Genomic DNA, 24,654 nt, shown 5'->3' on the forward strand with positions numbered 1-24,654 from the left:
ACATTTATGCAACTCGAGCTTTCGCGAACTCCTGCCAGGGATTTTAAGCTAAGCTATCTGGTTCATTTTCACTCAGCATGCAGTTTAGTAATGAGGGATTAAAAGTTATCAAAACGTTTTGATGGTCTTGATAAAACCCAAGTGGCAGAATCAAACAAAACTCTATAACTTTCATATGGAAACACTGATTTGCACCAAATTTGGTATGAGGCATCCATGTTAGATAACCGTAAATAATATGTGGACATATGGTGACATCATCAAAGCCACGCCCTCTCAAAACAGAAAATCTTTTTTTTTTCTTGGAAAGCTCCATCTCTGACCCTCTTGACCTTATCAGGATGAGTTTGTGTCAGAAGGATGATAACAAGTTGGTCTCGCGTTTTTTTTAAAGCACAAAGAGTTTTTGCTGTAAGGTGTGGCCATGGCGAAGTCAGAGGGCTCGCCATTGCCGTACATTTGTCTCCAACTTTCACAGTTATGAGTTGAGCTGCACCAAACTGACTAGGATTGGTCCTAATCCAGTCCAGTATCTGGCGGCCGTGGCCTAATCTCTCCACAGCGCCCCCTAGAAATCTATAAAGCCAAGCTTTGACATACAATCATGAAAGTTGTTGCATATGTGTATCATGGCAGGACCGACCAAAACGTCTCCTGGAGCCATCTCCCAAACCAAACACGAAGTCGGCCATTTTGAATCAAAACTGCCATTTTTCTCTTTCACGCGTATCTGAGCGAACTCCTACAGTGTTTGGCATGTGGGCTCCGAATCACTCAGATCAGTCTGTAGATGTATGCTGTGTAGAAAGTGAAAGTATCTGCTCATTTGCACAGAGTAGTGCAGGCGTTTCAGATTTTTCTGTCATTAAAAGCAAAACGGTCAAACAAGCAAATTAATCTTTTAATGTAACACTTGAGGTTTATATAAATATATATGAACTTTATTTTAATATTTTTTTGTTTTTAAGCAAGAGAACAAAGGAGAAGAGAACAGGTCAAAAGAGGAAAGAAAGCAGGTGAGGAAGCTGTCAGGTGATTTAAAACCACAAAATGATTATCAAGTCAGGAGATTATTTTAGTCTGATTTTAAATTCACTTTAATTCATGCAACTTGTCACACTCAGCTCAATGTTTTAACTTGAGTTTCACTCATTCTTATGTATTCATCTCAATATTTGCTGAGAATAATTCTATCTATAGATGTGATGCATAGATTTATATATATACACATTTTAGTTTGATAGGTTTTTTGTTTATTAAGCAACGGAACTGGGTAAAAGAGAAGTGGCCAAGAAAAGATGAAGCAGGTGAGAAAGTTGCCAGGTGATTTGAGGCCATAAAGTGATTATCAGTTCAGGAGATTTCCCTTTTGTTGTATAACGGGTTGAACTTGGTAAAAGAGAAGTGGCCAAGAAACGTGAGTCAGAAGAGTCAGGTGAGAAAGATACCAGGTGATTTGAGTTGAGGTCAAAAAATTTTTTATTTTCATGTCGGAAGATTTTCTTTAATGTGATTTTAAATTAAATCTAATTCATAATCTTCTCACATTCAGCTCAGTGATTCAGCTTGATCTTCACTCATTCTTACATGATAATCTCAATATTCATTGTGAATAAGGCCATATGTATTGTGCATTGATTGTATTGTGCATTGATTTATACTTATTTATATGCATATATATGCATTTTATTTTGATATTTTTGTTTTCTAACTAGTAGAACAGAGTGCAAAAGAGGAGGCAAAGAAAAGTGAGAAGCGTGAGAAAAAGAGAGGGATAGAAGAGGATCAGGTGAGACAGTAGTCAGGTGATTTGAGGTGAACTTGATTTTCACTCATTCTGATGGAATAATTTCTATATTTATTGAGAATAAGGATATATATTTATAGTATTTACAGATTTCTACATAAAGACTTTATTTTGATAGTTTTTTTTGTTATTTAAGTGACAGAACTCAGTAAAAAAGAGGTCGTCAAGAAACGTGAGCCAGATATAACGGAGGAATCAGGTGAGAAAGACGCCAGATGATTTCAGTTGAGGTCACAAAATGATTATCAAGTCACAATATTTCTTTAAGGTGATTTTAAATTAACTTCTTTTCAAATAGTCACTTTCAGCTCAATTTGTCACTCATCCTTATGTAATAATATCAATATTTATTGAGATTAAGGCTATATATTCATATTGTGTAGATTTATTTATATATTTACATATTTTCTTTTGATGTTTTTTTGTTTTCTAACTAGTAGAACTCGGTAAAAGAGAGATGACCGAGAAAAGTGAGAAAACTGAGACAGATAAAACAGAGGAGCCAGGTGAGAAAGTTTCCAGGTGGTTTCAGCTGAGGCTACAAAGTGATTATCAAGTCAGGAGATTTCTTTAATGTGATTTTAAATGAAATCTAATTCATAAAACTTCTCACATTCAGCTCAGTGTTTCAGATTGATCTTCACTCATTCTTACATAATAATCTCAATATTCATTGTGAATAAGGCCATATGTATTGTGCTTTGATTTATACTTATTTATATACATATATATGCATTTTATTTTGATATTTTTGTTTTCTAACTAGTAGAACAGAGTGCAAAAGAGGAGGCAAAGAAAAGTGAGAAGCGTGAGAAAGAGAGAGGGATAGAAGAGGATCAGGTGAGACAGTAGTCAGGTGATTTGAGGTGAACTTGATTTTCACTCATTCTGATGGAATAATTTCTGTATTTATTGAGAATAAGGATATATATTTATAGTATTTACAGATTTCTACATAAAGACTTTATTTTGATAGTTTTTTTTTATTTAAGTGACAGAACTCAGTAAAAAAGAGGTCGTCAAGAAACGTGAGAAACGTGAGCCAGATATAACGGAGGAATCCGGTGAGAAAGATGCCAGATGATTTCAGTTGAGGTCACAAAATGATGTCAATGTCAGGAGATTTCCTTAATATTAATTTAAATTAACTTTAATTCATATGACTTCTCACATTCAGCTCAGTTTTTAGCTTGATTTTTGCTCATTCTTACATAATATCTATTGTGAATAAGGCCATATGTATTGTGCATTGATTTATTTACATATATATATATATATATATATGCAGTTTATTTTGATATTTTTGTTTGCTGACTAATAGAACAGAATGGAAACGAGGAGGCTAAGAAAAGTGAGAAAAGAGAGCGGGGTAGAAGAGGATCAGGTGAGAAAGTTGATAGTTGAATTCAGGCCACAAAGTGATTATCAGTTTAGAATATTTCAGTTTTCACTCATGCCTATATAATTATCTCAATATTCATTCAGAATAAGGCTATATATTTATATTATTCATAGATTCATATATACGTAGTTTATTTTTATATTTTTGTTGTCTAAGTAGTAGAACTCGATAAAAAGGAGGCGGCCAAGAAAAGTGAGAAAACTGAGACGGATAAAACAGAGGAGCCAGGTGAGAAAGATGCCAGATGATTTGAGTTGAGGCCACAAAATGATTTTCATGTCAGGAAATGTTCTTAATATGATTTTAAATGAAATCTAAATCTACTTGTCACATGAAGCTCGTTTTTTTTTTTTTTTTACTTGATTTTAACTCACTCCAATGTAATGATCTTGATATTTATTGAGAATAAGGCTATATATTTATATTGTATAGATTTATTTATATATTTGGATTTTCTTTTGATATTTTTTGTTTTCTAACTAATAGAACAGAGTGAAAAAGATGAGACTAGGAAAAGTGAGAAGGATAAAACGGACGAATCAGGTGAGAAAATTGTCTGGTGATTTCAGGCCTCTAAGTTATCAGTTCAGAATATTTCAATTTTCACTCATGCCTATATAATAATCTCAATGTCTATTGTGAATAAGGCTATATATTTATATTGTATAGATTTATTTATATGCAGTTTATTTTGATATTTTTTTGTTTACTAACTAGCAGAACTTGGTAAAAGAGAAAAGGCAGAAAAAAGTGAGAAAAGTGAGACGGATAAAACAGAGGAGCCAGGTGAGAAAGATGTGGCCTCAACTGTGGCTTTTCAGTTGAGACCATAAAATGATTTTCATGTCAGGAAATTTCCTTAATGTGATTTCAAATGAAATCTTATACTATTTGTCATATTCAGCTCGATATTTTTATCTCAATATTTATTCAGAAGAAGGCTTTATGTTGATATTGTGCATAGATTTATGTGTATAGGCACTTTATGTTGATATTTTTTATCTAACTAATAGAGCAGAGTGGAAAAGAGGAGGCTGTGAAAAGTGTGAAAGATAAAACAGAGGAGCCAGGTGAGAAAGTTTCCAGGTGGTTTCAGCTGAGGCCACAAAGTGATTATCAAGTCAGGAGATTTCTTTAATGTGATTTTAAATTAAATCTAATTCATAATCTTCTCACATTCAGCTCAGTGATTCAGCTTGATCTTCACTCATTCTTACATGATAATCTCAATATTCATTGTGAATAAGGCCATATGTATTGTGCATTGATTTATACTTATTTATATGCATATATATGCATTTTATTTTGATATTTTTGTTTTCTAACTAGTAGAACAGAGTGCAAAAGAGGAGGCAAAGAAAAGTGAGAAGCGTGAGAAAAGAGAGAGGGATAGAAGAGGATCAGGTGAGACAGTAGTCAGGTGATTTGAGGTGAACTTGATTTTCACTCATTCTGATGGAATAATTTCTATTTATTGAGAATAAGGATATATATTTATAGTATTTACAGATTTCTACATAAAGACTTTATTTGATAGTTTTTTTTGTTATTTAAGTGACAGAACTCAGTAAAAAAGAGGTCGTCAAGAAACGTGAGCCAGATATAACGGAGGAATCAGGTGAGAAAGACGCCAGATGATTTCAGTTGAGGTCACAAAATGATTTCCATGTCAGGAGATTTCCTTAATATTAATTTAAATTAACTTTAATTCATGTGACTTCTCACATTCAGCTCAGTTTTTAGCTTGATATTTGTTCATTCTTACATAATATCTATTGTGAATTAGGCCATACGTATTGTGCATTGATTTATTTACATATATATATATATATATATATATATATATATATATATATATATATATATATATATATATATATATATATATATATATATATATATATGCAGTTTATTTTGATATTTTTGTTTGCTGACTAATAGAACAGAATGGAAACGAGGAGGCTAAGAAAAGTGAGAAAAGAGAGCGGGGTAGAAGAGGATCAGGTGAGAAAGTTGATAGTTGAATTCAGGCCACAAAGTGATTATCAGTTTAGAATATTTCAGTTTTCACTCATGCCTATATAATTATCTCAATATTTATTCAGAATAAGGCTATATATTTATATTATTCATAGATTCATATATACGTAGTTTATTTTTATATTTTTTGTTGTCTAAGTAGTAGAACTCGATAAAAAGGAGGCGGCCAAGAAAAGTGAGAAAACTGAGACGGATAAAACAGAGGAGCCAGGTGAGAAAGATGCCAGATGATTTGAGTTGAGGCCACAAAATGATTTCATGTCAGGAAATTTTCTTAATATGATTTTAAATGAAATCTAAATCTACTTGTCACATGAAGCTCGTTTTTTTTTTTTTTACTTGATTTTAACTCACTCCAATGTAATGATCTTGATATTTATTGAGAATAAGGCTATATATTTATATTGTATAGATTTATTTATATATTTGGATTTTCTTTTGATATTTTTTGTTTTCTAACTAATAGAACAGAGTGAAAAAGATGAGACTAGGAAAAGTGAGAAGGATAAAACGGACGAATCAGGTGAGAAAATTGTCTGGTGATTTCAGGCCTCTAAGTTATCAGTTCAGAATATTTCAATTTTCACTCATGCCTATATAATAATCTCAATGTCTATTGTGAATAAGGCTATATATTTATATTGTATAGATTTATTTATATGCAGTTTATATTATTTTTGTTTACTAACTAGCAGAACTTGGTAAAAGAGAAAAGGCAGAAAAAAGTGAGAAAAGTGAGAAAAGTGAAAGGGATAAAACAGAGGAGCCAGGTGAGAAAGATGTGGCCTCAACTGTGGCTTTTCAGTTGAGACCATAAAATGATTTTCATGTCAGGAAATTTCCTTAATGTGATTTCAAATGAAATCTTATACTATTTGTCATATTCAGCTCGATATTTTTTATCTCAATATTTATTCAGAAGAAGGCTTTATGTTGATATTGTGCATAGATTTATGTGTATAGGCACTTTATGTTGATATTTTTTATCTAACTAATAGAGCAGAGTGGAAAAGAGGAGGCTGTGAAAAGTGTGAAAGATAAAACAGAGGAGCCAGGTGAGAAAGATGCCAGGTGGTTTCAGCTGAGGCCACAAAGTGATTATCAAGTCAGGAGATTTCTTTAATGTGATTTTAAATGAAATCTAATTCATAAAACTTCTCACATTCAGCTCAGTGTTTCTGCTTGATCTTCACTCATTCTTACATGATAATCTCAATATTCATTGTGAATAAGGCCATATGTATTGTGCATTGATTGTATTGTGCTTTGATTTATACTTATTTATATACATATATATGCATTTTATTTTGATATTTTTGTTTTCTAACTAGTAGAACAGAGTCCAAAAGAGGAGGCAAAGAAAAGTGAGAAGCGTGAGAAAAGAGAGAGGGATAGAAGAGGATCAGGTGAGACAGTAGTCAGGTGATTTGAGGTGAACTTGATTTTCACTCATTCTGATGGAATAATTTCATATTTATTGAGAATAAGGCTATATATTTATAGTATTTACAGATTTCTACATAAAGACTTTATTTTGATAGTTTTTTTTGTTATTTAAGTGACAGAACTCAGTAAAAAAGAGGTCGTCAAGAAACGTGAGCCAGATATAACGGAGGAATCAGGTGAGAAAGACGCCAGATGATTTCAGTTGAGGTCACAAAATGATTTCCATGTCAGGAGATTTCCTTAACCCTCCTGTTGTCCTCGGCTCATGTCGACCGAGGACAAGCCCTTAAAAATATGTTTTTCAATTGCAGCTGCATACAGAAACTTTAATCTAACAGTCCTGCATCAGAACTACGGTGTGCACAACTCAGGGGGAAGTTTAGGCTCAAGCAATTCAAATGTGAACTTTGCAAAAGAAATAAAAATAACTAAACCCAGGCCTCAGGTCAGACTGACCGGAAGACTAAGGAAATTACAGCTGGACAGGCAAACAGTATGGAATGGCATCACTGATCTCCGTAAAACTGATATCTTTTCAAATTTCCCCCCCTCCTGTTGCCCTCGGGTTGACATGACCCGAGGACAAGCCCTTATAAAACATTTTTTTAATTGCAACTGCATACAGAAACTTGAAATCTAACAGTCCTGAATCAGACCTACAGTGTTCACAACTCAGATGGAATTTTCTGCTGGAGCAATTCAAATGTGAACTTGACGAAAAAAATAAGACTAACCTCCTGTTGTCTTCGGGTCAAAATGACCCGAAGACAACAGGAGGGTTAATATTAATTTAAATTAACTTTAATTCATGTGACTTCTCACATTCAGCTCAGTTTTTAGCTTGATATTTGTTCATTCTTACATAATATCTATTGTGAATTAGGCCATACGTATTGTGCATTGATTTATTTACACATATATATATATATATATATATATATATATATATATATATATATATATATATATATATATATATATGCAGTTTATTTTGATATTTTTGTTTGCTGACTAATAGAACAGAATGGAAACGAGGAGGCTAAGAAAAGTGAGAAAAGAGAGCGGGGTAGAAGAGGATCAGGTGAGAAAGTTGATAGTTGAATTCAGGCCACAAAGTGATTATCAGTTTAGAATATTTCAGTTTTCACTCATGCCTATATAATTATCTCAATATTCATTCAGAATAAGGCTATATATTTATATTATTCATAGATTCATATATACGTAGTTTATTTTTATATTTTTTGTTGTCTAAGTAGTAGAACTCGATAAAAAGGAGGCGGCCAAGAAAAGTGAGAAAACTGAGACGGATAAAACAGAGGAGCCAGGTGAGAAAGATGCCAGATGATTTGAGTTGAGGCCACAAAATGATTTTCATGTCAGGAAATGTTCTTAATATGATTTTAAATGAAATCTAAATCTACTTGTCACATGAAGCTCGTTTTTTGTTTTTTTTTACTTGATTTTAACTCACTCCAATGTAATGATCTTGATATTTATTGAGAATAAGGCTATATATTTATATTGTATAGATTTATTTATATGCAGTTTATTTTGATATTTTTTTGTTTACTAACTAGCAGAACTTGGTAAAAGAGAAAAGGCAGAAAAAAGTGAGAAAAGTGAGAAAAGTGAAAGGGATAAAACAGAGGAGCCAGGTGAGAAAGATGTGGCCTCAACTGTGGCTTTTCAGTTGAGACCATAAAATGATTTTCATGTCAGGAAATTTCCTTAATGTGATTTCAAATGAAATCTTATACTATTTGTCATATTCAGCTCGATATTTTTTATCTCAATATTTATTCAGAAAGAAGGCTTTATGTTGATATTGTGCATAGATTTATGTGTATAGGCACTTTATGTTGATATTTTTTATCTAACTAATAGAGCAGAGTGGAAAAGAGGAGGCTGTGAAAAGTGTGAAAGATAAAACAGAGGAGCCAGGTGAGAAAGATGCCAGGTGGTTTCAGCTGAGGCCACAAAGTGATTATCAAGTCAGGAGATTTCTTTAATGTGATTTTAAATGAAATCTAATTCATAAAACTTCTCACATTCAGCTCAGTGTTTCTGCTTGATCTTCACTCATTCTTACATAATAATCTCAATATTCATTGTGAATAAGGCCATATGTATTGTGCATTGATTTATACTTATTTATATACATATATATATGCATTTTATTTTGATATTTTTGTTTTCTAACTAGTAGAACAGAGTGCAAAAGAGGAGGCAAAGAAAAGTGAGAAGCGTGAGAAAAGAGAGAGGGATAGAAGAGGATCAGGTGAGACAGTAGTCAGGTGATTTGAGGTGAACTTGATTTTCACTCATTCTGATGGAATAATTTCTATATTTATTGAGAATAAGGATATATATTTATATTGTATAGATTTATTTATATATTTACATATTTTCTTTTGATATTTTTTGTTTTCTAACTAATAGAACAGAGTGAAAAAGATGAGACTAAGAAAAGTGAGAAGGATAAAACGGACGAATCAGGTGAGAAAATTGACTGGTAATTTCAGGCCACAAAGTGATTATCAGTTCACTCGATTCTAAATGAACTTTTATTCAGTTACATTTTTTAACTTGATTTTAAATTTTCTAACTTATAGAGCAAGAGAGTTCGCATTATTTTCACTTCAGTTTTTATTGTGAAATCCAGATTTAAAATGTATTTGTTGCTTATTAGGCTTTATTTCAAATCTGGTTATTAGTTACAGCACTTTTTTTTGCTAGTCAGACAGTGAAGATGTAAAAATAAATAAACAGAGACGGTAGGCAGAAAATCCTGAAGTAAGAGTAGAAATACTTCAGAAAAAATTATTCATTTAAAAGTAAAAATAAAATACTCCTAAAGGTACATTTAAAAAAAATGTTATTGATTTGATGCAACTATTTACGCCCCAACTCTGATAAACAGGTTATGTACTGTTGTGTTTTGGTTGCCTATTATTTATATATATATATATATATATATATATATATATATATATATATATATATATATATATATATATATATATATATATATATATTAATTTAAATGAAGTTCAATTATTAATTACAACATATTTTCTGATAATCAGAAGATGGAGGAAATGCTGAAGATAGAAAGAAAGACAGTGCACCAGAAGATGAAGATTCTGGTGAGAAACACAACGGTGACAACATTCTTGTCTGTTTGTATGAGGAGCTATTGTAGACATCATAGGAGATTTTTAGTGTCCATATTGGAAGGATTTCTGAAATATTTGGGAGTGGAGGGCAGCAGGAAATCCAGATGAGTCGTACATAAACCACAGGTGAGAGACAGGTAAGAACAGGCAAATCAAACATACTTACATGAATCCTTTGCCACCAGGTGGCAGTGTGGACAAACCAGTTCAGTTTTTATTGTAAATGTACTAAAATTACTTGGTTATTTTATATTTTCTAGGGTTTTTGTGCCTTCTATCATAGCTTAAAATGCATTTGTAAATATTTTGACCTACTAACTGGAGTTAATTACTGCCAAGTAATCCCTATTAAGTTGTTCTTGTATGTTATGTTACACAAAACAGCTGCTTCCTCCAATCCACGGAAGAAGAAAGTACTGACGATGCTGGCTTTACTACAGTTCTTTTGGTCTTTTTCTTGTCAGAAATTTTTCCATTTCTTGTCAGAGTATCAAAGCAGAAAATGAGCACCAGAAATAACTTTTAAATCAACTAAAACAAAAAAATGAATGGGTGTCCGGGGCTTTTATTTAGAAATCTTTCATAAACTTCATTTTAAAATGCCATGCAAATACTTTGGCAACAGTGGTTGGCTTATACCAGTCATATAAAACCAAAAACAGTAATTACTTCCAGTTTAACATATTAAGGCTTTTATTGCGTAGGATATATGTGGGTTTTATTTTGAAAGTCCATTGTGGCTTTCAGTGTACGGGTATATTACTTCCTCTGGTCCTCTGGTCGCCTGCCATTGTGCTTGTTCTAAGTGTTCCGCTAAGATGGCGGCTGTGTCGTTCTGATTTCAGCTCTGCCCTGCTCAGTGTGCTGCTGCTGTGGTGACGCAGAGGGCCTGGCAGGATTCAGTCTCTCTTTCTGACACAAAACAGTGAGAATTCATTTTGATTTGAATTTGGCTCGTTTTTCGATGATTACGTCGCCGTGGTAAGGAAACGTGGGACCGTGCCGAGTCACTAACGTTTCTCCGTTTGCCTGATTTTCTTAATTCCTGAACAAACATCTCTGATGTTCCTCTGCACCTTCTTCTCCAGATTCTTCTCTTTGCTGTCGCTAATCTTTGATTAAAATTAGGATTCTCTGTAATCCTCAATAACTAATCTTTTTTTATTTGGCAGTTTCTTTAGCTCACCGGTGACCCGGGTTTTATTGTTGTTTTGGTGGGGATGTTGTTGTCCTCACAACTTCATTCTCATAAATTTGGCTTCTTTTATATGATAATAATTTCGTATTTTTGGGAATTTTTTTATGGTGGTACAACTTTCCGTAATGGTGTGACTTTAATTATGTATCATGGCTTTTTTTTCCACATTATTTCTACAGTATTCTTGTAATATGACTTTACTCTAAAATTAATAAGATTTGTTTTCTCATAATGTTTCGACTTACTGTCTGTCATACAACTTTATTCAGATATTATAACTTAATTTTCCTGATTGTTTTTTCTCTCCTAATATTGTGATTATTGTTTCTCATGATATTTTCTCACAATATAACTATTTTTGTTTTTCTTTGTTTTTACCATGGCTCTAATGCTCATAGGAAATTGGAATATATGACAGAAAACTGAATTTTTCTGCTCTGCTTATTTGTGTTTTATGTTAAAATCTGCTGACACTTTGGAACATTTAAACTTTACAAAAAAAGCAAGAAAGATGAATGTAAAATAAGGCAATAATTTGTCTTATTGTTGAGCTCATATTTTTAATTTTGATCAGATTTATTTTCTTGTATTCCTTTCAATGTGGCGTTGATCAGTTGTTCTCCAGGCTTTTTGGAGTCTGGATCTTTAGATTTAAATCTGACATATTGCCCAGCCCAACACTTTCCACCGTATTCCTCCATTTGAGCATGATTGTATTGGACATGCTTCAAAAGAGGAGAAAACATAAAGATCCAAATAAATTCCCATTAAAACCAACCATTTTCTGAGTTGTGACTGCAGTGCTGCGGTCGTCCAGTAGGTGTCAGTGTGGGACTGTGCCGACTCACCTCCATCCTCCTGATTGTCTCATCTTTGTCGTCCATCTTGTTGCACCTCGCTTTCAGGAATGGAAGGAATCAAACTACTTCAGCCTGTTCTTCCACATTTTAAAGAGTTAGTGCATGTTTTTCTGTAGCAACTTGGTCAGAATATCTGAGTGTCGTCGTTTGGCTCGTCTTGGTTTGACTTTAGGAAAGCGGAGGCTTGTATTTTCTTTACTTTTTTGTTGTTTATTGTTTGAGTTTTAATGGTGTCATGTCACTTCCTCATCTGAAGATGTTCCACTGACAGCCATGAGTAAAACATCTTCAAACATTTTGCATGTTTTACCTTAAACCTGAAAGCAGGACATCCTTCTGAGTCTCATTTGTTTAGGTCCATTTACTTTCCCCCAAGCACATTAGGAAAACCCAGGGACTTGCACAACATGATACATGTGAGCTGTTTTGGTTCATGGTGACTCTAGTGAATTTTTTTATTTATTTTATTTGTTTTATTTCCTCAGAGTTGTTGTCTATGCCGGCAGTAAAACGATTTTCTGTGTCGTTTGCAAAGCATCCGACTAATGGTACGTCTGCTTCTTTCAAGTATTATTCCACTGCACCTCCCTTTGTCTTGCATGCCTTCAAACTTTTAGTTTTTTTCTACTTTGGATAATTTTTTTAAATTTTTTTATTCCACATGGCCCTCCAGCATTTTCAGGTTTCCGTTATTTTGCTGTTTTTCTACCAAATTTTTCTTTAATTCATCCGCTTTGGACTCTTATTTTTCTAACACTGACATTCTCTGTCTAACCAGGGTTCCCACTAATCCTTCATTTTAAGCCTCATGAACAAATGTTGGGAATGTCAGCATATTTTCTAAAGGTCATTACAGAAGAATTTTAATATAACTGCTAACATTTTCCTAACCATGCAGAAATCATCCTGTTGCTCATTCTTGTTGTAACTGGGAACGTTTTTCCCACCTGGCTGTTGTTAGTCCTTGTTGCAGTTTCCCATGGTTCCTGTGGCATGAACCAGGATTATTTAAGGTGTTGTCACACCTGATAGTCTGGATAAACTCAGTTTTATTGGGAATCAGAGTTGCGACATTTATTATATTTCCAGCTGCTGTGGTTCTCTTTCTCTCTGCTCTGAGGCAAAACAATCAAACTGCTTGAGCAATCTGTTCCTTTCCTCACCTGTGGGGGCGCTGCACCAAGTCCAACTTCCTTCTTCAGGAAATGTAAACAAAAATGGAGTGGTGTTGGAGGATTTCTCTTTTGTCTTTGGCTTAATGTCATGAGTAATTTCTCCCGCTAGCGATAGCATAGTGCATTTGTTTCGGTTGTATTTACCCAGAATGCCCTGCGCTGTCGTCTGCCTCCTACTTTTGGATCGGTCACTGGGCCACTTGTTGTTCACGTTTGCACCAGAGTTCACTTCAATCAAACCCAGTCCTAGGTTTGTAGGATCAGAGTTTGCATTCAAACGAACTGGACTTTCTAATCAAAGGAACCGGAGTTTGATAAAAATGGTCTGAACTGGGCTGGTGTGAATGTACTCTTATGTTGGATTACAGCATATAAATAATGGAATACGGTAGGTTTTTTTTAAGGAGGAGGCCAATTAGTGGTGTTGTTGTCACACAGGTGGTTAACATGGCAGAGTTTGATGAATTTTAAATTTTTAGATGTTTTTACTTATTTTTACTACCATGTTTCCCCTAACTTCACGAATATAGTCGTCGTTTTATAATGTAGAAATGAGACAGTGTTGATTTTTGACTACAGTAATAATCGTTGTTTGAAGATGCCTTTCAAGTTCTTTTTTGACTGAAGCAAAATTTGAACTGCAAACTCTAGTAGTTTGTTGTGCATCCATGTGAAAACACAGGAAAATCGTCCGAGTCGGTTTCACGGGTGAACATGTGCGAGGTTAGGATGATCAGTGACCAAGGTGGTGGAGATTTGTAGCCTGTCATTGCTTTAGCCATCTGAATACCGTATGTTAGTAATATATAAATTCACTTGCCAATAACTGGAAGTTTACTACCAAAATTAAATCTGCCAGTTTGATAGTTCCAGTTACTCACAAGAGATTTGCATATTAGCTAAGTATGCAAATGTTTGCTAATGGATTTGCATACTTAGCAAATCTATTAGCTGGATTTAATATTCCATCTAATATTTACCAAATATTAGATGGAAGCTAAATATACAGCTTCGAGCCAAAATTTAAACTAAATATTTAGTACAAACTGAATTTCTAGTTTTTAAGCTAAATACTTTGCTTCAAAACTTCTGATCTAAATATTTAGATTGCCACTCTGGTTAGTGAATTTGGATATTAGTTAAATCTTTAGCTCTGAGCTAAATATTAGCTTCAAACTAAATGTTTAGTCAATTAGAAAAATATTTAGTTTAGAGCTAAATGTTTAGCTTCTGACCTAAATATTTAGTTGACATGCCAATAACTGGAAGTTGACTGTCACAATAAAAGGCGGTTTTATTTTGATAGTCCACTTTCGGTTATTGGCAACTGAACTGGGATATTAGCTAAATATCAGGTTGAAGCTAATGAAATATTTAGTTTGATATTTATTCAATTCAGAAATACTTTATTAATCCCAAAGGGAAATTAATTGTTGTTGTAACTCATATTAATTGAAACATATTCTCCAACTAAATATGTAAAAAACTAAATGAATTGCAAGCTTAAAATATGACTTTCAAAAATGAACCTCCAATTTTTTCCTCTTCTGGCTAAATAAGCCAAAATATTCCTGTCATGTCGTTTTATACAGCAAATTCTGGCATTTGAAGAAAATTATAATTTTATTTTTTTACAGCTTTAGTGTAACTTTTCCTTTACTTTCTGTCGTTTGAAAACACATTTCCTGACATTTTTATTGTATTTTGCTACAGAATAAAATTTGCAGTAACTTTAATGTGTGAATGGAAATAAAAGCCATTTTAAGATTTTAAGCACGACTATCTTCTTCATTTTAGCTCTGGTAAAATCTTATAAAAATACGTAAAACAAGTAAAATGTGAATAATTTTTTCACAGTTTCCATGATTTTAAATAAAAGTTGTGACCTTCAGGTGGGAACCCTGTTTTACATCTGATCTGTTACCATCGCCTGATCAGTCATTGCTCAGCAGCGTATGTGTGTGTGTGTCTGCGTGTGTGTGTCTGTTTGTTTGCATGTAATTACATTGAACACACACTTGCTTCCATTAGGCCTGTTGCAATAAACAATAAATCAATTAATTGCATGATCAATTAAAATGAACTCAATAATTTCCATTGCCATGATTTATTGTTTTTCTCTTGTCTTTCTGTCAAAAACTGGATGATAAAAGTTGTCAATCTGCTGCTTTGGTCTCAACTCAACCTTTCTTGAAGAATAGTTTTGTATACAGAGATATTATAAGTCATTTAATTTGATGTTTTTGTTTATGTATGTTGGACATTTAAAGAGTTTTCCAGTTTCAGAATTAAATTTTTACTAGAATTTAAAGTTTATTGATCTTTCAGAATATTTTTGCATTTTTATTTTGCCATTAACATTATATTACTTAAACGGTCTCAGAACTACAATATTATCATTTATTGCAATAACTTGTGGTACAATTCATCGTCCAGCAGAAGTTATTGGGAGAGGTCCAGTTGGCATGAAGATTTAAAGCCACATGCTAGGATTTAACTCTTCTTCTTTGCTCTCTGCCCAGTTGAATCTGTAATCCTCAGACAGGGTTAAAGGTCATCCTGTTTGCTCTTCTCATGCTTCTCTGTGTCTTTGCTTTGGGAAAATCCAGATTTAGAGCAGAGTGCAACGATGGCCTCTTATTCATGCTCCACATGGTAGTTTCTTGGTTCCGCTCGACGGGTCGGGGACTGTGGTTGGTTTTTAAACAGAGTAATTGCTGTTTTTATTTTTGGTGGTTTTGTGAGTTGTTTAGTGCCTGTGCAGCTGATGAACCCTGAAATTGTCCTGTTGTCACTGATGTGTCATTCACCGCAGGGACACAAGACGACTCGTCCACCGTCACATCGTCTGCGTCCCGCTTGTGCAGTTGGACAGGTACAGCCCTGACCGGTTCTGCTGCTGGTTTGTGCTGGTATTAACACGTCCACAGGCCGTATGTCATTAACCGGGTGGTGTCAGGCAGTCTGTTGATGTTTTAACAACCCTGGGGGAAGTTTGGGCTTCCTTGGTTCCCGTAGCCGCCGCTGCTGTGTCTCTTGCTCCTTCGCGGCTTTCGTTGTCCGTCTTCGGGTCGCTCGGTTCTGTCCAGAGGCTGCAGAGGAGCAACCTGTCATTTTCTGTGCCTTGCCTTGAGCTTCACTGACACCCTGGGAACTTCCCGGATGATTTGCTGCTTCTTCTGACTGTTGGCTGTTGCTGCCGTTGATGAGAGCTCATCCCTCACACACACGGTGCACCACACTAAGGTTTGGCGATGTGCAGCGCTTTTCCAACCGATATCCGTCCGTACAACAAAGGACAACGGCCGATATGTTCACACAAAAGACATTTGGATGAAACAGTTTAAATGGTCACACAAGTCTAAAGGTTTATCAAGTAGTTGCCAAAAGCTGCAACAGCTTTAACTGGATGAAAGATAAGAGCCATAAGTTGCAACCAAAGTGGTTTGGCGCATTTTCAGCAAAGGACTCCAGTAAAGATGCACTGAGCCACTTTTTCCACTTCCCAAACCAATAAGATTCTGATTTGATCTTTGGACTTTTTTCAAACATACAAATAATCCAACGGCTTTACCTGGATGAAAGGGATGCACCGGTCAACTGTCTTCACTTCCAACATTGATTTGGAAGTGAAAAGTGAATACTGGTTAAAATGTTTGTTTTTTTAAACACAGACATAAATGTGCTGAATTACAAACTGATGCAATAATTGCAGCAATGCAGCAGTTTAAACACACCAACAGCTTCACGGCGTTGGTCAAACGGGTGAAAACAACTTGAATTTGTTCAGTCAGTGAACAAAGAGCAGAACAGCCAATGTAAAATAAAAATAAAGAATGGCTTTGCTCAGAGCACAGAGCATAGAATTAGACTACATAGATCCTCATGGATCAAGCACATTGTCACAATTCCCAGTCTAGATTTTTATTTTTCAGTATTTAAACACAATCACCAGATGCTGCAGTTCCATCAACCAGCCCTGAAATACAACTAAATGCGGTGAAACAGGGTTACAAACTGTTTAAAATAATTAAAAATGTTGGAAAACGATTAAATACCATCAAATGCCGTTAAATGGGAAATTCATTAAAATCGTTTGAGTTCACAAATTGCAGAAAAACACATTTAAGTGCATTTTCTGAACTGGTCTTCAGCACCGCCTGGTAAAATGAACCGCCTGCACATCACGAAATCCAAATGACGTAAACATGATTGTTTTACTTATCAAGGCATTTCTGAGTTTTGTTTTTTTTGTTTTTTTCTTCTTGCTCTAATTCTGTCTAATTTCCATGCATATTTATTTTGAACATTCCAAATAGCTCAAAAAAGGACTTAAAATTAAAGTTAACATTTCTGAAAAATATTTTACATATCTGCTGAATCTGTATGAGACGGATCTTCTGTGAAGAAAATCAAGCGACTACAACCGAGTCCAGACCAAAAACAACCAATCAGAGCGAGGAGGCAGGTCTTAGTGCTGTCAATCACAATCTTTTGTGGCGCTGCTCATTCTCCTTACCCTTCGCCCCCGTTGCTACGCTGCAGCTAGCAGGACGCTGACGGCGGATAAATGGTTCTTTAGCAATGAGTTGTTTTCTGCCGTTTAGCAGCGCGTACCTGCAATCGGTGCATCCCTAAAAACACGCAGCGTATTCACTGAAGCTCTCTCGGAACAAACAGAAAAAAGCAGAAATCCAATTTTTTATCATACAAATGTCAAAATCTTTAAGGAGTTTTTCACGTTCAGTGCTTAACGGCTGCTTCCCGTGGATAAAGTCGCCCAACCTTACACACGCCTCCTTCCTCCTGTCTCATCTGTCGTACCTCAGACCTTCTCTCCCCCCTCAGCATCAACCCTTGTGTATCCTCTGTTCCCCCCACTGCTCTGTCCACTCGCTCTCCCTCTTCTTCCTCAGAGCCCGTGGAGGAACACCATGTGGCCCAGTTGTTGAGGTTTTTATCCACCGACCTCAGCTCGGGCCGCCGCCAGCTCTCTCTGGACCACGCTCTGGCCCACCACCTCCACCAGTGCTCCTACCACCTGCGCCTCTTCCGAAACTGGCTCATCTCCGGCCAGGACCCCCTAGAGTGCCTCCACGGTCAGCCCCAGGCCCCGCCCTCCTCCTGCTCCCCCAGCCTCTGATTAACCTCTGGTTTCGTTGGGACTGTGCTTGCTCTGTGGTTGACCCCCGTTGCTTCGCCTCCTGGTGTTTCTGCATGCCTGCCTGTTTCTGCTGCGGCGGCCTCAGCCGCAAGTCTCAGCAACTCCAGCTCTGCCGCCATTTTACCACACAGATTACTGACTTTACTACAATCGCCTTGAAAATACTGAATTATTTCTCAGGAAACTTTACAACCATATTATTCTTCTCTAAATACCAAATATGCAGAAATTTCCATCTGAGGATGAAAACTTCCTTAAATATTTTCACTCAGACATAACAATAAAAATATATATTATTTTATATTAAAAAGTTGAACTTTATTATATTGACATACCAAATTATGTAATATTAAACTATTAAATTATATGAAATTATATTTTATAAAATGTACTTATAATAATTGATTGGATCCAAACATGACTATTAACATATATATCAGGTTAAATTATATGATATTAAATGGTTATATTGATTATATTTTATTATATTATTTTATCTTTCATTATATGAATTTATATCAAATAATGTCCTATTAAAATGTTCAATTATATGTTATATGACATTATTTTATATAAAAGTTTTATATTTATTATAGTAAATTGTATTACACTAACTTGTATTAAATGTTATAACATGAAACTATTATATCAAACTATTTTATATTAAATGTTAAATTACATTATGTGATATTATAAATTCTGTTCAGTTATATTAGGTTGAATTGTATATTGATTTTTACTTTATAAAATTATTATACATTAAATAATGTCATTAAATATTTTTTATTACATTTTATAAAATTGCGATTATATATTAAATTGTTATATTTTATTATATGACAACTAAGTTGACAGTTGTTACATATTTTACATATTTCAAATTATATTAATATATAAAGTTTCGTTATATTAATTATTACATTTTATTAATTTAAATTGTTAAATTCTGTTTCCAAAATGTTATGTTGAAATATATAAAATTTTAAAAATTTTTCACTTTTATATATGAAAGTAGATTAAATGATATTAAATTATGTTTTATTGCATTATAGTATATAATATACAATTATTTTATATTTTAAAAAATGCTTTTACGTTATTAACTTAATGTATTAAGCCACAATGTATTATTATTATTATACCAGATTCTATTTTATTAGGTTACATAAATTCCAAATGTGCATTTTTTTCATCTGGTGGCTAAAATTTCCTTAAATATTATAAGAATTATAGTTTTGATCTAAATATGACCATTAAGAATAATATATAACATTAAACATTAAGCTAATTTATTAGAAATAAAATTTTAATCAATGGTTGTACTTCGATGATTTATTTGGATTTAATCAGCTAAATTCAGGTTGATTTATTTATAGTGTAATTTAACAAGGATTATATTTTGCGGATCAGTTTTGAAGTGCAACCAAACAGTGACAGCCTCATTGTCTTAAATATTAACCATTTGACTGGAATCTTCAAATTTTCCTCAGATTGTATCTAAAACCGTCTTTAAAAACAGAAAAATATTTATTCCTCCAGATTTTCTTGATTGTTTTTAAAGGTTTGCTTTGGACTTTTTTGTACTTATTTCTGTTCTGGACAGATTCTGATCATCTGTGTAACTGAAACCATAGAGTCGTTGCAAAAGTATTCACACCCTTTGATAGTTTTTCACATTGTGGGATGTTTCAGCCAGACACTTGGATGATTTGCTTTCTAAATAAAAGCCTTAGAAGTTTCATGTGCAATTATGCTTAGCCCCCATTATTCTGATACGCATAAATAAAATTCAGAGACGCCGGTGAGTGTCCGTATAAATCCAGAGATGTTCACTGTGGTTTATTTTCCTTCCTTATTGTTATTTGTTTGTTTATGTTCTGGTGGGTTTAATTTATGGAGTACGCTGAGTTTGAGCCGAATGGCTTTCCGTATGTGTTGCATTGTGGGATGCAGTAAAGTAAACTTTGTAAAGTAAATTAAGTTTAAAGCAGGGTTCGAACAACAAGATCCCCTTTTTCTATTTAATTCACTTAATTAGTATGATGCATTGCTTTGTTCTTATTTGTTTCCATGTTGCAACGTGACAAAATGTGAAAATCTTTAAAGGGGATGAATACTTTCATGAACGTCTGTAAGGATCAGTCCAGGTTTCTCCTAATGTTCATGTAGGAAGGTGTGTGATCCTCACCTGTTTCTTCACCTCAACATTTCACCAGCTGGGCTTTTTTCTGACATAAGTTCTTCCAAATATTGTTGATTTTGATTGATGCGTTGGCTTCACAGAAATTACTTGTTTTACCCAAAACCAGTAACTGCTCACTGAAATAACAGTTGTGCTGAACTCTAAAGCATTTTTCATAGATGTTTGCTCTGCTAATGCTGAAGCTAAAGCACTACGCCAACAATTTGTTTGACTTAAACTAATGCTATAGGACAATATATACACAGCATTTATCAAAAGCTAATGCTAAAGCGCTACACCAACATGGTATTTAGCAGAAGCTAACATTAAAGCACTATATTCTATTTATTTTATGCTCATGCACTGTAGCAACACACTAGTAGATGCTAAACCTAAAGAGCTACACCAACATGGTATTTACTGAAAGCTATTGCCGAATTCAGCTATTAGCGCATTAGTGGAAGATAGCTGAATAGCAGACAGCAGGAATATCGATCTGACTTTGGAGCTAACATAACAAAATGACCAACATTCAGGTCCAAACAAGCTTTATATCAAAGCAGGCTGATGAAGTAAAACAGATCTAAATCTGGAGTGTTTGTTCCTGATTTAAGTTTTATTTTGAGCAGTTTGGTACTTTTTCACTAAAGCTTTTATTTACTGAGTTTATTTTCCTCATAATGTTGAATTTTAAGCAGCATAAAGAAAAGGTGGAGCGTAAAAATCGTCTTTGTGAGCATGTTGGGACACCGTGCGTCACGTCATACTGCAGCGGGTTGTGCTTTACGGATGTAAACATGCCTGAATGTCGGCGCACGAGTCTGCAAGTTCCCGGTCCGGATTCAGACAGGAACCGGACCTACAGCTCGGCGCTTTGGCTCCTCTGTCCTGACCCTAACCAGCATGCGACTCCTGCTTGTTTGCTGTCTCTGTGGCGAACACCGGCCTAGTTAAAGCACCGTGCTCTCAGGTTGTTCCAGCTGCGGTTTGATGATCGGCTCTGGTTGTGAACTAACCAGCTTGGGGAGCGTGTTGTCGGAGGAACAGGGACTCATAAAACCGGTGGATGTTTATGTTTTTTTGGTTGGGGCGGTTTTGAGGAATCTGCTTGCTTTTGCAAACATTTGGAGACCTGTTAGTTGTGTCCCGTTTCTGGGCGTTCAGCATGGTTTTTTTTGCAACTTGCCTGTGTGGAAACAAACAGAACGGGACGGCTGGAGATCGCAGACCGCCAGACAGACACTTACAGTTCCCGCAGCACCGTGTCGGGGGGTTTTGGGTGGGAGTCGCCGGGCCTTTTGGTGACGGACGTCACCGTTTTCCTGCGGTGTCAGGATCTGAGCTGACGCGCCCGCGGGTGCCCTGTGTGTCCTCTGCCGCAGGCTTCGAAGGCTGCTCCATGGTGCCCTCCATCTACCCGCTAGAGACGCTGCACAACTCGCTGTCGCTCAGGCAGGTCAACCAGTTCCTCACCAGCGTCTGCGAGAGCGCCGGGGATACGCACACCAGGTCGTCCAGAGGTCAGGAAACCTCGCTGTTCTTTTCAAAACCAGCAGCAATAACTTCCTGAAGTTTAATTTGCTCTTTGTTCCCCTCTCTCCCCCAGATCTGTCGGCCATGTTGAGCGCTCACAATCAGCCGTCGGTGGACGCTTACATCCCTCAGAGGGTGCTGTCGACCTCCATGTCGCTCAGATCTCGCTCTGAGAAACCTCCGTGGTGTGAGTATCACCGCCTGCTTCAGTTTCAACATGTTTGTTATGTATCACATAAAATTATCTTTTACAACAAACATTTGAGTCTCCACCAATCAGACGGTTCTGGCCAGTTTCTGATATCAGTTTTAGCTTATTACAAATCATCTGTGCTTCATTGAACAGGTTATATAAAACATGTTCATTACATTTTTTTCACGAAATCATTCTTTGATGATGAGATTTTAGTCTGCTCATTCCTGCCTATGTTGAGCTGTTTTAGGGCTTCTGCCACTTTAAATCCTAACAGGCTGATTTTGCTTAAAGGGCGGTATTATGTAAAATTTACCTTTCTTTAAAATCTATTCATCATGTCTTGATGTTTTTCCCTCATCAAAAACAGTCTTGTTTTTGATGAGGGAATCAAATGTTGCTTTGATTCTGTCATGCATGTTTGATAAATCCTTTAATCTCCATGGCAAACATTCAATGAGCAAAACACCTGGGTGGACCTAGCCCCGCCCTAGAGGACAAAGTTCCTCCCCCACTCAGCTCCTTCAGACTAGCCAGCAGCAATTGGCAAACACTGAGGAGGTACTTCTCTGGTGAAAATGTTGGTTTAATAGAGGAGCCATGTTGTAATGATCAGAAACAGGAGCCGTTTTTTAAAGAGACAGAGGCTCAAAATTTTTTCCAACTGATCATAGCTTCTTGATTATGTCATAAAATGGAAACTGAGCCTGGTGAACACATGATGCCGCCCCATTAAGCAGGTTTTCTGCATTTTCCGTCCCCGCAGACAGCAGCGGTCCATCCAGCACGGTCTCCAGCGCCGGCCCGTCCTCCCCCACCACGGCCGACACTTCGCCGCGGTTCAGCTTCAGCGACAAGGTGTCGCTGACCCCGCAGAGCAGCGAGGAAACCCACTCCTCCCAAAACGCCTCCGCCCAGCCGCTGCCCGCCGAAGTCCCGCTGACGCCAAACAACTCCCCAGAGGAAGAACCCGAACCCGACAAGCAGCCTGACCACCCAGAACCGACAGACAGGAGGCGGACAGACAGGAGGCGGACAGACAGGAGGCGTCCTGCGGCGCTCGAGAGCCACTCCCGGAGCAGAGGCCGGCCTGCGTGGCGCTGGCGGAGCTGAATCTGGGCCGCATGGAGGGCTACTGCCTGCCCGGGTCGCTGCCGGTGCTGCTGGAGCTGAGGGAGAGCAGCAGCGAGGCCGGGTCCAGCTCGCAGACGCCCCAGTCCCCCGAGGGGCCAGACGAGTTCTTTGACACGCAGGAGTCTGCGGAGCTGTGGACGGACGGTCCGGAAGACGCCCCGCAGCCCGACACCGCCCAGGACCCAGAGCCAGTTCAGCCGGTGGAACAGTGAACCGGCCGGTCCCGTCCGACCGGGTTTTTAATCGAAGCTCATCTGTTACTCAGTCACAGCAGCCAGAGGGTGAAAAAGCAACCAGAGGAGAGCAGAGAGTCTTAATAGCTGGGAGAATATAATAAATGCTGCATTTTAATTGGGTTTGGAAGTAGAGACGCTTGCATGTGATCAGCTGAGCAGATCTCTGACGTTTCAGCATTTTACTGCGGTCGTCTGTCCTGCACTGCAAAAACACAAAATTCTACCAAGTATTTTTGGTTGAGTGTCTAATGCAAACATCTTAATACTTGAAATGAGGAAAAACTAACTTAGAAACAACTTTTCCTCTGGAATGCGAGATGTTTTAGGTAAAAATGTCCTAATATAAGAAATTACTGACTGAAACTGCTATATTTTGTTGAAAATGTGCTTGTGCTAATACTAAGATATTTGGTCTAGAAAATAGAGCAAAAGTACTTGGTGATATTTTGTGATTTTTGAAGTGAATTTTCTCTGAGTTTTGCTTTTCGTCAGAGTTGCTGAGAATGTTTGTAAGAACACTGAACCATCTTCAGTGTTGTTTTTTTTCAATGTGCACTGCTGATCGCCAAAGTCCTTAACCCTCAGTGAAGATTTAATTTAGAGACAGAGATTTATTTTGAAAAAGAAAAAATGTATTTTTAAGAACCTGCACATTAGATATTTAACTGTATAGCATATTCATGGCTTTGGGTGTGTGTATATTTTTGCTAAAAACACATTCAAGCCTCATTTTATCACTGAACATAAAGGGGGGCATTTTACATTCGTTGTGCTTTTTATTGTGAGCAGCGATGTAGCACAGGGAGACATGCTAGCTTCCGCAGCGCTGTGTGCCGTCATGGTACTTTACGATGAACTGTGGAAAATAAATGCAAACTGTGAGGCTGCAATCTTACTGTGTGTACAGATAAAACACGACATCAATGTGATTCGTGTCAAATTTCTGGTCAGTTGACTCAAATAAACATTTTGTCTTCAGTTGCAATTATTCTGTTGTTTTAAAATTGTCCTTTTTTTATTGCTGAATCATTTAAACAATAAATGTCGTCTGCCGTGGTTTGATCAGATATAAATATAATCGTGATATATTTTTAATGAGCCTTTC

The 24,654-nt window shown here is 36.0% G+C and overlaps 1 protein-coding gene across 1 annotated transcript in view; it reads left to right on the forward strand.

The window, feature by feature from the left end:
- The window catches only part of ppip5k1a (diphosphoinositol pentakisphosphate kinase 1a), a 52,044-nt gene extending 27,507 nt beyond the window's left edge, over positions 1-24,537 (forward strand). Inside the window, exons 28-55 of the mRNA XM_055023534.1 lie at positions 969-1,016; positions 1,944-2,006; positions 3,129-3,191; positions 3,366-3,437; positions 3,696-3,752; positions 4,223-4,279; positions 4,539-4,613; positions 4,765-4,827; positions 5,151-5,213; positions 5,389-5,460; positions 5,716-5,772; positions 5,942-6,019; positions 6,248-6,304; positions 6,581-6,655; positions 6,809-6,871; positions 7,714-7,776; positions 7,952-8,023; positions 8,276-8,353; positions 8,583-8,639; positions 8,902-8,976; positions 9,138-9,194; positions 9,785-9,844; positions 12,418-12,480; positions 15,923-15,982; positions 18,024-18,206; positions 21,836-21,973; positions 22,060-22,173; positions 22,946-24,537. Coding sequence (XP_054879509.1) covers positions 969-1,016; positions 1,944-2,006; positions 3,129-3,191; positions 3,366-3,437; positions 3,696-3,752; positions 4,223-4,279; positions 4,539-4,613; positions 4,765-4,827; positions 5,151-5,213; positions 5,389-5,460; positions 5,716-5,772; positions 5,942-6,019; positions 6,248-6,304; positions 6,581-6,655; positions 6,809-6,871; positions 7,714-7,776; positions 7,952-8,023; positions 8,276-8,353; positions 8,583-8,639; positions 8,902-8,976; positions 9,138-9,194; positions 9,785-9,844; positions 12,418-12,480; positions 15,923-15,982; positions 18,024-18,206; positions 21,836-21,973; positions 22,060-22,173; positions 22,946-23,292 — 2,330 coding nt within the window. The 3' untranslated portion in view covers positions 23,293-24,537. The remainder of the gene's footprint in view (positions 1-968; positions 1,017-1,943; positions 2,007-3,128; positions 3,192-3,365; positions 3,438-3,695; positions 3,753-4,222; positions 4,280-4,538; positions 4,614-4,764; positions 4,828-5,150; positions 5,214-5,388; positions 5,461-5,715; positions 5,773-5,941; positions 6,020-6,247; positions 6,305-6,580; positions 6,656-6,808; positions 6,872-7,713; positions 7,777-7,951; positions 8,024-8,275; positions 8,354-8,582; positions 8,640-8,901; positions 8,977-9,137; positions 9,195-9,784; positions 9,845-12,417; positions 12,481-15,922; positions 15,983-18,023; positions 18,207-21,835; positions 21,974-22,059; positions 22,174-22,945) is intronic.
- The last annotated feature ends 117 nt before the right edge of the window (positions 24,538-24,654 follow it).

Source organism: Poeciliopsis prolifica, unplaced genomic scaffold (genome assembly GCF_027474105.1).
Source record: "Poeciliopsis prolifica strain line A6 unplaced genomic scaffold, Auburn_PproV2 SCAFFOLD103, whole genome shotgun sequence".
Classification (NCBI taxonomy): domain Eukaryota; kingdom Metazoa; phylum Chordata; class Actinopteri; order Cyprinodontiformes; family Poeciliidae; genus Poeciliopsis; species Poeciliopsis prolifica.